The 12171-nt window shown below is 40.4% G+C and overlaps 2 protein-coding genes across 2 annotated transcripts; one reads left to right on the top strand and one right to left on the bottom strand.

Moving 5' to 3' along the window:
* Positions 1-2011: 2011 nt before the first annotated feature.
* On the top strand, positions 2012-8167 carry cfap97 (cilia and flagella associated protein 97). The gene is made up of 4 exons (XM_070828126.1): positions 2012-2977; positions 3717-3991; positions 6691-6853; positions 7740-8167. The coding sequence occupies exons 1-4, from the start codon at positions 2032-2034 to the stop codon at positions 7862-7864; spliced, it is 1509 nt and encodes a 502-aa protein (XP_070684227.1). The 5' UTR covers positions 2012-2031; the 3' UTR covers positions 7865-8167.
* Positions 8168-8946: 779 nt separating this feature from the next.
* Positions 8947-11214, bottom strand: slc25a4 (solute carrier family 25 member 4). Its single transcript, XM_070856616.1, has 4 exons — positions 11028-11214; positions 9864-10350; positions 9619-9759; positions 8947-9508 (listed from the first exon to the last, which is right to left on the bottom strand). Exons 1-4 carry the CDS (start codon positions 11136-11138, stop codon positions 9351-9353), a joined length of 897 nt encoding a protein of 298 aa, XP_070712717.1. The 5' UTR covers positions 11139-11214; the 3' UTR covers positions 8947-9350.
* Positions 11215-12171: the final 957 nt, after the last annotated feature.

Below are 12171 nucleotides of genomic sequence, written 5' to 3'. Positions count from 1 at the left end.
ATACGATAGATTCACCCAAGTCGCATTGTCCCAAGACATGGGCATTTCATTCGTGTGTGTCACTTCTAAGTCTAACAATGTTATTAAGAGAAAACCCCGTGACAAATTGCAATGTCAGGGGACGCGCCTTCAGATAATCCCCTTTTCTTGTTAATGGGTATGCACTAGGGGGAGCAGTTACTTTGGCATAATAGATCCCAAATGAAAAGCTAAATGACCTCCTCTAACAGGTCTGATTCTTCATATTTTTAAGTAGTTTAAGCCTTTAGCTGAAAAAAGACGAATAACTGCAGTGTAACTCTTTTAGTTGCTTTCCCTGTAAACTAAAAAGAGAAGCTAATGTATTGTGTTTATGATGCCAATGCATGTTAACCAAGAATTAGTCAGAAAATGAAAATGATTAAATTAAATTCACTTGACTGAAAAAAAACCAGACAATACACTATAACTGGTTAGTGGACTCACCAACCTCACAGATAGCACTCTAATGTGTGTCAACTTTTCTTATTATTTCTTAGTATGATGTTAAATTAAATCAAGGAACCATGGGGGAATTGTATGTGAAATTAACTTGAACATTACACAATTTATTAAAACGGCATGAAGTGGAAAGCTCCTTTTATTTTATTTAATATAAATAAAACGGAACTAGGGCCAATTAATACAGAAATGCAATGCTGATTCAGGCCTAATACCAAAATATATAGGTTTATTTTGAAACAACAGGCTTCAACATTACATTAATTCTTGACTTTGGAAATAGTTTTTTGTGAAAACTCAGTCATGTCCTGTGTTAATGTATACAATTGATGAACCTAAAAAGATGGATTTAAAATGATATGTATATTTCTTATATGTTTATTCTTGCAGTTTGAATGAATTGTTGGACGCTTTTTTATAGTTGTATTGTAGGTTTTGCGTTTAAGGTCATTTTTTGGTTTTCATTTGTATTATTATGATACTAAACTGATTTAGCTTTAACATTTGAAACTTGACGCACAAGAGCTCCGCTGCAAGAGCAACCGTTGCCAGGAAGTGACGTCGCATAGTTACAAGGAAGCCATGTCAAGCCCACAGCTGTAGCCTGCTAGCGAAGATTTGTTTTTAATGCGGATTTGCGTTTAATTATTTCGTCTTCTCAGCGAAATACATCCTCTCCAAAGAACAAAATGCAATTGCAACGTTAACGTGAAACACTGTTTACCGTGTGGCCCTCTGCCAGGTAAGATATCGCTGTCATACAGCTAAAGTTAGCTAACCTAAACGCGTAATGTTAGTTGGATAAAGTTAGCTGCTGTAGTTAGCTAGCGGTTAACGATAGTTAACGATGTATGTGTCCTAGGGTTAAAGCATGCTTTACCCTGATGGTGTGTAAAAGGTTTAAGGAGTATTATGTGGGGGAAGTGTCTTTATTAACAGTACTGTCACCACGGCTGGTTTTACCGCCAAATTACGTGCTAAGTTTGATTGTAACTCCTAAACTACAGACGTTGCATTGTGATTATTTATAAGTTTGTTACTGAAAACCTTTAGATTCAAACTGAAGGGGCCCTGCTAATGTGTGTGCAAGTGTTTTCAGAATATTTAACGTTAGTTAACGTTATATTTCAAGAGTTTTCTTGAGACAGCAATTGGTTTTTATTTCTGTCTTCATGCTTTGTAAACCAATTAACACATCACAGGGAACAATTGGATCATGTCTGAATCAGCTTTTGTTACATTATGTTGTGTGGTAGTGCAGTCACAAAAATGAATACATACATTTTCACTCTGGGGTGATTACAAAAAACAAGCAAGTTTTAAGAATTTGCAAACTGATTTTCATGTTGCATGAAACTAAATGAAACCCAATGGATGCAGTGGAGTTGTACGAAAAAATGCATTCATGCAAAACATCGTATGAAAAGGCATTAGCTGTGTCAGTTGTAGTAAATGGGTTGAACCATTAACACCTATCGCCACAGTTCTTTAGCCTTTTTATGCTTCAATCTCACACTACCTTACAGATCCAGTGTGTGGGGGAAGACGGCCATGTTCAACCCTAGTGAACTTGAGGGTGAAGTGGATCATTCGTTTTTCGACAGTGACTGTGACGACACCAGCGTCGGCAGAGATGGAGGGAAAAAGACTGAGAAAGGCTTGAAGGCTGAAAAGGAGAGCCCACCAGCACGTGAGAGTCTAAATGCAAAACAGAGTAAAAATACAAAAGGTGGTCGGTCCTTGAGGAGTGATGGGACCAAAAAATACCTGAAGCCTGTTGAGAACAACAGTAGCAGCAAAGCAGAAAGGAAAGAGAACAGTTGTCAATCAAAAGAAGATCAGTGGAGCAGATCTAGTCTACCATCTGTTGCCTATACATCAGATAAAGTCACTAATTATAGTAGTGATAGTGAGGAAGACTCTAATTTGCCCTTGAAAAGGCCCAATGGAACATTAATGGCTTTATTGGCTGAGGCCAGAGAAGCAGATTATAAGGACGCTTATAGGAGTCCAAATGAGACTGAAGAAGAAGCATTACCGTCCAATACCACAGACTCAAAAGGCAGAAACAAACAATCTCCTAAAAAACTGATAAGAAATCGGCGCACCCGAAGTCCATCCCCCACTTCAACTGAGGCCAGTGTAGAAGCAGACTCTGAGAGCTGCTGTAGCAGTAGCAGTGGGAGAAGCGATTCAGAGTCCCCCACCCTTCCAAGGCCTAACAAGTCTTCTTTGTCCCCTGGAGTGAGAAGGATCCGAGTGGGCTCAGCAGGCTCTCGGGATGTGCCTGCCAGCCGTACAGAGGAGTCAGAAGATACAGTGACAGATGTGAGCCCCCTCTCCTCTCCTGACTCCAGCCCCCTCCAGTCGTTGGACCTGAGCCACACAGAGGCTGGAGAGGGAAGCCTCAAAGAGCAGCAGCAGAGGGAGAGTGTGCCCTCCAGTGGCCTTAGCAGCACACATCAAGATGAGGACTCGGATCAGGATGTGGATGACAGTGAGTAAACTTGTGCCTTTTTTGTTTGTCTGTCATGTTTGCTACTCTGTTTGCTTTATATCACTGGTTCCCAACCTTTTTGTCTTGTGACCCCTTTAAATTAAGCAATAGCTTTTTGTGATGCCTCATCAAAGATCAGGGCCATAGTGTGTACATGAGCTTTGAGCTGTCCACAGCAAGACTGACTGTTCTTTCTCAAATAGTTAGATTTGAAGTATCTGTAAAGACTGGGGAGGTAGTATTTACAACACAAAAATGATGAATTAAAGAAAAGTCAGAAAAATAAACTTGCTTGTGACACATAGATCGGCAACCAATGCTCGATTATCTATCTGCTTGTTTAGGTTTGAATGCAGTCAGATTTTTACGTTATCTGCTGTGTAAGTGCCCAGTCCACGTGGCCTTATAAGACACCAGAAATACCTTTGGAGTGGTAGACATGACATGAATATAATTTCTCACATATTACATAAAAACTCAACAAATAAAGATTATGTAAAAACAGTTCATCATCTATCTAGAATAACTCATGAGAAATTTTACTAGTTGTTTTTCACGAGACAATGTGTTTGTAATGTAGGTTTGCACCAAACATCAACAGACCGAGTTTCTTCTCACCAAAGATCAGGGGCAGTTCACATGTTGATATAACAATGTAACCTTTTTTAATAAATAGAAAAATAATAACTGAATCATATAAAATTAAGAGACTGTAATAAAAATGCTTTTTACCAAACAGGCTCCCTCAGTTCAGAGAGTCAACTTGGAGGTAGACTGGTCTTCCACTGTCCTAGAAGAAGGAAGAACTACTCGTTCACCAACGATGAAGTCCGATGTATAGATCGTGAGAACCAGCGACTTCTTCAGCAGCTTTCACGCCTATCTCCGTCACCCAGACCAGGAAGTACAGCGAGGAAGAAAACCCATATTGCCAACAACCCGCCTCTTACTCGCCTCTCTCACAGCGCACTCAACAGACAGAGGGAACAACAACGCATCGAGAGGGAGAACCTGGTGAGTTTTGTCCTCTGTGTGGATTGATGCAGACACTAATATAAGCACTAAACCCTAAACCTTAGATGAATATAGCTATTCCTGTCACTCTAATTATGCACACAATGTTACAAACTGCAACCCGCAAATCTTCATCAGAATTGGGGGTGTCTAAGTGAGTTTGATGTCCAAGCAATATACCATGTATCTGTGGAGCTCAAGGTAACCCTTCAGCTGGGACCAGTGTCACATTGCATTTATAACTGTGTCTGTCACTATATTGACCTGTTATCAAAGGCAAAATGCCAGTTAATCTTGAACACATTAGTAATAGTGAAGCTTCAAAAATGTTAAAATAAAAAAACAACTAAATAAATACTTCAGCATCAGGTAGGTGGTAATATTGGTGCTGTTGCATCTCTGGAAAGAGATTCCAGATTTTTCATTTGTGTAATTACATTTGTTTGAACTGACACTGAAATATGAAGCTGCTGTTGGCTCTTTGAATGTTGTCATAATCTGGTTCTTGACTGGACAGAGAATGTGAGACACATAAGTCAACTTTATAGCAGAGTAATTTAGTTACAACAGAATAAGTAAAAATAAACAAATAAATGGATGGGAAATATCTGTTAAGTGGAACTGTGCTGCATGGGTGTTGTGCTAGAAAAAAACAAAAGCAAACCAAAAACTTCAAAACAACGAAGTGCAGTGGGAGGAGATCAGTCGCAGGTCTGCCTGCTGCTTGTGTACATGTGGAACATCGGGCCCACGTGTGTCCCGTGCTGCTGACTAAGCTCCTAATTCATCTGCAACGCTCGAGACACAAAGCAGGCAACAGCAGAATGAATCAAGCAGAGGAGCCGTCATAATATTCTCACATCTTGGTTACTGCATGCCAAAAAAACAGTTTGTCTGTTGTTTCATTTCCATCACAACACACTTTTATCTCTGTTACAGCATCCTTACATATTTTTCCAGAATTCCTAAAAAAAAAAGTTGCAGCAACCTTGTCAAGTATCACCTCATCACATGCTTTTTGAATTTATTGAACGGTCATAAAGGAGTTCACTTGGTCCACTCGACCATGCTACTGTATCAGTGATTTTCTCTGAAACATTTTGGTGTGAATGCATGTGTATCACATATTGATGTATTTTAAATTAAATATCATTTTAATTAGTTTTAATCAACTATTGTAGAAGCAGAAAGGGAGAATCTGCAGGTTAAGCAGTTTAAATAATCTCTCATAATTGTCACAATGACACAACCTATGAAGATTTTGTGATATTACTTTTGTGATATTCTGCAGTTATATCACTTGAATAGATATTTGCCTCCCAAAGTGTACATTTATGTCCGGATACTAGTTTGATAAGTACTAGTTAGTCGGTGTCAGACTAAGAGTGAACACCCCTGAAAGCAGACACGGATGGACTTGGATAGACAGCAGCAGGTGGCAGGGGTGCAGCAGCGCCACAGAGTGACATAATAAGACAGTTCGGCATCTGCAGCTTTAGCCTCTTACTCCATATATTAACTCTGCTTGACCACTTTATTACAGAAACCCAGGGAGACAAAGCAGCAATGTTCAAAAATGATTTAGGAAATGGTAATTGGCTGCCAGCTGCTGTTACTGTCTCCTCTGACTGGTGTTTTAAGTGAAAGCTGAAACGTTACATTGTTGTCTTCACTGATATTATCATATATGTGCCTCGTTATTGCTAATTCGTGATCCTACGTTTATCCTGATTGTTGTTTCTGTCCGGAAATGTGTTCCTGTCATTTTCAGAACAGACTGTTCTCTCTCTTGAGTCCACTTCTCTACGTTATCAGGGGTGCTTTTTGCCTTCTCTATTCTTAGAGCGGCGTAACTGAATCTGTAGTGCGATCCGTGTGTCCACCCCATCACATCACACATGTAAGACACTTAGTCCGTCCTGCACAAGTAGAGCTACTTCTATGTATTTCAAGATTGGTCAATTACACAATATATCTTCATTTACTATCAAAGAAGTGATATTAATACATACGTGCTGGATTTTGTTTGAAGAGATTTCAAATGATTGATACAATGGAAATGCAGTAGGTGATCAGTCTGACTGCAATTAGAAGCCTGCAGTGCCTTTTTATAACATGGAGGACTTTTGAACTTTAGTCCATAAACTGCTGAGCCTTTTGCCTGTTGCGCTGCTTCATGTGGAGTTTTTGCTTACTGAGGGATTTCTGCACAGCATGCATGTGGGAGTGGGACTGCATGTATGACATTCAGCCACTTTCCTACACTGTTGTGCCTCAAGCTCTTTGGTTGAGTTTGCTGTGAAGCAGCAGATATTCTTCTATTTTCAAAAACTATTTGGAATTTTTAGAACAGTGTTCATGCTTTATTTCTGAAGTAAATATTGTTTATTTTACGAATGATATGAACTCTTGTTATATGGTATATGGTGTTTTTATGTTGTGAGACAGAAGAAATGTGATCAACTGTGTGTAACACACATACACACACCAATGTCTTTAAGGGCATATATCATGAAACACTTGATGGATGGCTTTGAGAAAGCTTTTGTCTCTGACTTCATCTGTATGCACACATCTTTCATGACTGACACCCTAAAATTTCACGATAAACCTCAGCGCTTTGACTTTGCGCCCTGAAAATTTTCAATATGTTTTTAATTATTACCAATCAGATAAAAAAACTGCTGCGTTTCTTTCAGGCCTTCCTGAAGAGGCTGGAGTCCGTCAAGCCTACCCCTGGCCTAAAGCGCTCACAACAACTAACAGACTACCAGAGACAAGTTGGATACCTGGGAGGTCCCTCATACTCCATCTGCGTGTCATCTGCACAGAAAGAAAGGTCGACCAGCAAGACACCCACAGGTAGGTAACTTGTGTCTAGATCTGCAGGATATATGCAGTACTACTATAGAGTGTGACCACATATCTACTCATACAAGGTCCTCAGCCAAACACTTTGTGCCTTCTTGGTCATAGTAAGACTCTCTCTCCACCCATTCATGTATTTCATATGTACGACTAAGCCATTAGTCGTACATATGAACTAAGGGTCCGGTGTCAAGTGTGGGTTATCACTTTAAGACAAACCCACTTGTGAGGAAGCTGCACAGCATAAAAGCACCTGTGCACCCAACCCTCACCGAGCGCTTTGATTCCATAAGAGCAGGCTGACATCAGCCAAAGTGTGTGCTGTACTTTAGTAGCAGCCTGCTGTTGCTTACCTGCAATGATGAAGGTAAATAAAAAGTGTCAGCATGTGGCACTGCACCTGCGATGATCCTTCCAAACTGAAGGCTGCAGATTTATCACACACGTCTGACCTGCTGCTGTCAAATGGCTGCAGAGATTTAATTAGCAGCAGGAGAGGACTTTCAGAAATTAAAAAGCAGCTGTGGATGACTGATACTGGTAAGAATCCTCCATGCATTTATGGGTTTTCCTCTTGTCATGTTAAACATTTTTAGTGTTTATTAAATGAATGTAATGGTGAAATATTTTCTCATTTTTCTCATTAAATTTTTCAACATTATTGCTTGATTGCTATAAAATTGTGTAAACTTTATGTACTTGCAAGTTTAAATCACTTGCCATCATTAGTCCCGGGTGCTTTACCAAATCTAATAAACACCATTGTGATTAAAGTTCAGATATTATATGCAAATGTAATTTTCTTCTCAATGGAAGTTTGGAATAAAAATCCAAAAGGTATTTTAGATAAAGAATGTCTCTCTGTCGTTCACACTATCAGGTCCCAGTCGGACGGTCAGTTCTGCCTGCCACAGCCCCAGAGCGGCTTCCACCAACTCTGAGTCCAGAAACTCACCGGCACAGAGGTCAAAAAAACTGAGTGCAGCCCGACCAGCCTGGTGCTGAGAACACTGCTGTTCTCGGATATCTCATCTACAGAGAAGCGCATCCATTCATCACAAAAGGTTCAGTTTGTAAGTTGCTAAGCTAAAAAGATCTTTTGTTAAAATATATGGGTTCACTTTATGTTTACCTAACTTACAACTATTTATTGATCCGTGCTGTCATGCTTATCACTTAAAAAGAATATGGACTTCTTTCTTCTCATTGAAGATGAAATATAGCGAGTGATGCTCTGCGCTCAGAGCTTCTGTAATTCATTTGAATATTTCCTTTGTGGCTTCTGGATATTGCAGTAACTCTTCACAACAATCAGCTAGCTGTATTTTTGTATCAAATATGTCAACAGCTGCGTTGTAATAACAAACAATTCATAGTTAATTATTTCAGTGAATGAGGTCTCCATTAAATCTGCAGTTTTTTGTGCATCCTTTTCCTGCATTTGTACATTGTATGATGCACTAGAGAATTATGTTTTTAAATTAGTTTTTAAAAAAAAAAGTAATATTATTTTGATGTTATCTATATGATGCTCCTTATAAAATAAAGCTGTTTGTTCCAGCAGTTAGCAGTGTGCTATTTTACAACTTTAAATAGAAAAATGGTCTCTCGTAGTCTCCTAAAACTCACTTGCATCACCTGAGCACATTTTACAACTGGTACAAAAAGACATTGTTGGTTTTAGAAGTGGTTGTATTTGAAACTAATCAATATATACTCATGACCTTGAAGAATTTGCAAAAGGAGCTTTGCAAAGCCATAAATGCTCTCAGGTACTTATGGTTGATAATCAGCAGACAGTGGCGCAGGTGCATTGTTCTTAATGGAGCTTTTTAACTGATGACATTTTTACATGTCACAGTGGGAAAAACTGATGGTGTAACTAATGAATGATGGCTGAATTCCTTTTAGCTGCTTCGTTTTTCGGCTTTTGTTATTGTGCATGCTGGTCACACTGTCACGACTTACTGGAACACTTGAATAAAAGGGAGCCAATGTCAAAATGTCTGCTGTGAAAAAGACCTATTCAACTGCAGACGACAGGTTGCTGTGACAACGGAGCGTGTGCTTTGAAAAAGACTTGACTATTAGACTAACAAATCTTTATTTTTAATAAAATAATGTGTGAGGTGGAGTACATGGGTCAGAGTGGTCACAACATAACACATGGGCCTCTGCTTTACAATCTGGCTCTACCAGGAGGAGAGTATGACATAGTGACGTCGTCCTTGTGTCATCACAACATCTCCACTGAAACACCGGCTTGACTTTGTCACACTGAAACACTGTATGTGCCTTTTTGACACGTCTTAGATGGGATATTTACAGATTTCTGTACACCTACCTTTCCTGAGCGCTCACAGAACAGTACATGCCCACATTGTAATTCACCTCAAGCTGTTATCACGCTATCACATTAGGTGATAGGATTAGTTAAGACTTTAAAACAAAGTGAAGGGGTTCCTTGGGGTCTGGTAGATTAGAAAGTTTATTATGTGTACTTCTTGATCTCGTCATACAGCACCAACACAAACGCACCACCCATGCCTCTGATCACGTTGGACCAGGCACCCTTGAAGAAGGCTTTTCCTCCCTCGTCCTTGAGGATCTTCCTCCAGCAGTCGATTGTGCCCTTGTACATGATGTCAGCTGTGGAAATGCAGACGTGGATAGTGATGTATTATGTCCAAGAATGCATGCGTAAAAATGCGTAATTGCGCCAAACCAAATCAATCTCCACAAGCATGAGTGACGCTCACCTCCTTTGCGTCCAGACTGCATCATCATACGACGTCTGACGGTGTCGAAGGGGTATGAGATAAGACCAGCGGCAGCGGTGACAGTCTGGGCGATCATCCAGCTGACGACGATGTGCGTGTTCTTGGGATCTGGCAGCATACCTGCAAGAGAGAGGCGTTAAGTCACCCGCTTGCCAGGAAAAACTAGGCATTAACTACGTTAATAAAAACCCATGACAGTAATCAGATCGACCAGATGTGCGCACCTTTGGCTGTGTCGAAGCATCCGAAGTAGGCCGCTCTGTAGATGATAATACCCTGCACTGACACGTTGAATCCGAGGTAAAGACCCTTGATGCCATCGGTTTTGAAGATCTTGGTGAGGCAGTTTCCAAGACCGCTGAACTCTCTCTCAGCTGCGCCTTTGCCGATGTCGGCAGCCAGTCTTGTTCTGGCGAAGTCGAGAGGATAGACGAAGCAGAGAGAGGTCGCACCAGCGGCACCGCCAGATGCGAGATTACCAGCGAAGTAACGCCAGAACTGTGTTTTTTGATCCACACCACCGAGGAAGATCTTCTTGTACTTGTCTTTGAAGGCGAAGTTGAGGGCTTGGGTGGGGAAGTAACGGATCACGTTGGCCAGGTTTCCTCTCCAGAAGGAAACGAAGCCCTGTTCCTTTGGGATCCTTACCACACAGTCAATGATTCCCTTGTACTGCATCTCTGCGGTGATCTGTTTGCTGGCATGCTGGACCTACAAGAAAACACAATAAAAGACACGTATAACTATCCCAAAATGTGATTAATTCTCTTGTACAACTTTGTACAAAGACACTTTGTCATGCCCGATTTTCCATTGACAACAGAATATATTGTTTTGTGTTTAAATGTTAATAACTTGTTGGGTTTTCACAATTCTAATCGTTGTTTAATATTTTCCGGTCAGGCATAACTGTGTGTAGTTGTAGGTCCATCAGTCTATATGCACACTCCTGTCACTTGAGAATCAGCAGTGTATTAGATTACATACCTCAGTTAAATTTAGCAATTGAATTTCACTAAACATTACTGCGGTCATCTGTTATCTGCAAAATAAGTATCTTAACAAACGTACTATCAGTTATTAAACTAGTGCTTTGGCCATTTTATTGACACATGTTGGCCTGGTCATCATAGCAGCAACTATGCAAAGTCCAGTGCGTAAAACCATCTCCACACTGACGCAAAAACCTCTTTTGTGCCCCTTGACATTACGCACCGGACCATATGAACATACATGTTGCGCACTTGGACTTTTTTTCCATTTAAACCTATTCCAGATTTACATTTTAGTGTTTGGTTTGTCAGTAATCCAACATTTACGCACACTTTACGCACAGGACAGTGAACATGCGGCCATGCTTTGGGCAACAATTGGTTCAATTATTTTACCTGCAGCAACAACTTGACTCTCTCAATGGGAGCGACAGCTGTTTTGGAGATGGCAGCGGCAATGCCACCAGCCAAAAAGTCCTTCATGAAACTAATCACCGCGTCCGACATGGTTGCAGATTTGAGAGCCTTGACTGTTCCAAACTTCCCCAAGGTCCTCTAAGGAAACCCAACGCCCATCCGAGTGGCCGAGGCAGCCCCCATCTGCCTTAATATATCGGCGCCATTTATCGCGAGAATTTTGAGTGATGGATTTGCATTTTGTCAAACAGATCAACGAGGCTGAATAAATATCCGAGGTTGAAGGTCAAGACGTGCGCCATGTTCCTAAAGTGAAAAGTCGGCCAAGCCGGGGACGTTTAAAGGACACAATATGTGTAATATGATTATCATCAAAACATGGATTTATTTATAATCTAATCGACTCCTGATCAAACTCAAGTCTTTTACATTAAATCCTGCTGGTAAACGGTCTTAAATGGTTTAAATCCACAATCCAAAAATACACTTGTGGGTCAATTGAATGCCGAAAAGCATTGAAATGAGGAAAGGTCTCTGTGTAGTTTGTCTTCAATGGGACCAACTGTAGTACAGTTTCTACAGAGGAGCCTGCAAACCATTTATAAAATTTCCCAGTAGGTATAGTGACAGGTGTAGTCTGAACCTGCTGAACAGGGGTTCACAAAGTGATTTCATCCATCTCATTATTTTCATACATGCACATACTTTTACTGGCTACTAAAGACTATGAAAAATGAAGGCCTGTCTTCATTAGACTAAGGGGGATGTGATTCAGGTTGAAAAACAACCTGTTGATTCTGGGTCAGAGGTTGGATGGATGACAGCCTTTTTTTCAGGTAAAAGGAAACTATTTGGAGGAAAGTATTTAGTTAAACAACCACCAACAAGTTGGTCTCATATTATTATTTTTTCCGACTGGCCTTTTCCTCTCAGCTCACTGACAGTTTTGCTGCACATTCATTTTGGCACCTGTTGTAACCCTGCGTCAAGTCAGCTGGAGAAAGAACGGAAGAGATTTTATTTATTTCAAACTAAGTTGCGAGCAGTATGCCCCCCCCAAAAAACAGCATTGCTTAAATACTTTTATTGTGAAATATAGAGGAAATCTCATTCTTGCTGACTT

Source organism: Pempheris klunzingeri, chromosome 3, assembly GCF_042242105.1.
Source record: "Pempheris klunzingeri isolate RE-2024b chromosome 3, fPemKlu1.hap1, whole genome shotgun sequence".
Lineage (NCBI taxonomy): Eukaryota > Metazoa > Chordata > Actinopteri > Acropomatiformes > Pempheridae > Pempheris > Pempheris klunzingeri.
The sequence above is the reverse complement of the archived record's forward strand: the minus strand, read 5'-3'. Positions and strand labels throughout refer to the sequence as shown.

Bases quoted from the DNA above. Each gene is read 5' to 3' on its own strand.
- slc25a4 (XM_070856616.1), bottom strand. From the start codon at position 11,138: ATGTCGGACGCGGTGATTAGTTTCATGAAGGACTTTTTGGCTGGTGGC. The intron at 9,760-9,863 runs GTGCGCACATCT...TCTCTCTTGCAG, and splicing joins ATGCTTCGACACAGCCAAAG to GTATGCTGCCAGATCCCAAG. The intron at 9,509-9,618 runs GTGAGCGTCACT...GCATTTCCACAG, and splicing joins GCAGTCTGGACGCAAAGGAG to CTGACATCATGTACAAGGGC.
- cfap97 (XM_070828126.1), top strand. From the start codon at position 2,032: ATGTTCAACCCTAGTGAACTTGAGGGTGAAGTGGATCATTCGTTTTTC. The intron at 2,978-3,716 runs GTGAGTAAACTT...TTTACCAAACAG, and splicing joins GGATCAGGATGTGGATGACA to GCTCCCTCAGTTCAGAGAGT. The intron at 6,854-7,739 runs GTAGGTAACTTG...TCACACTATCAG, and splicing joins GACCAGCAAGACACCCACAG to GTCCCAGTCGGACGGTCAGT.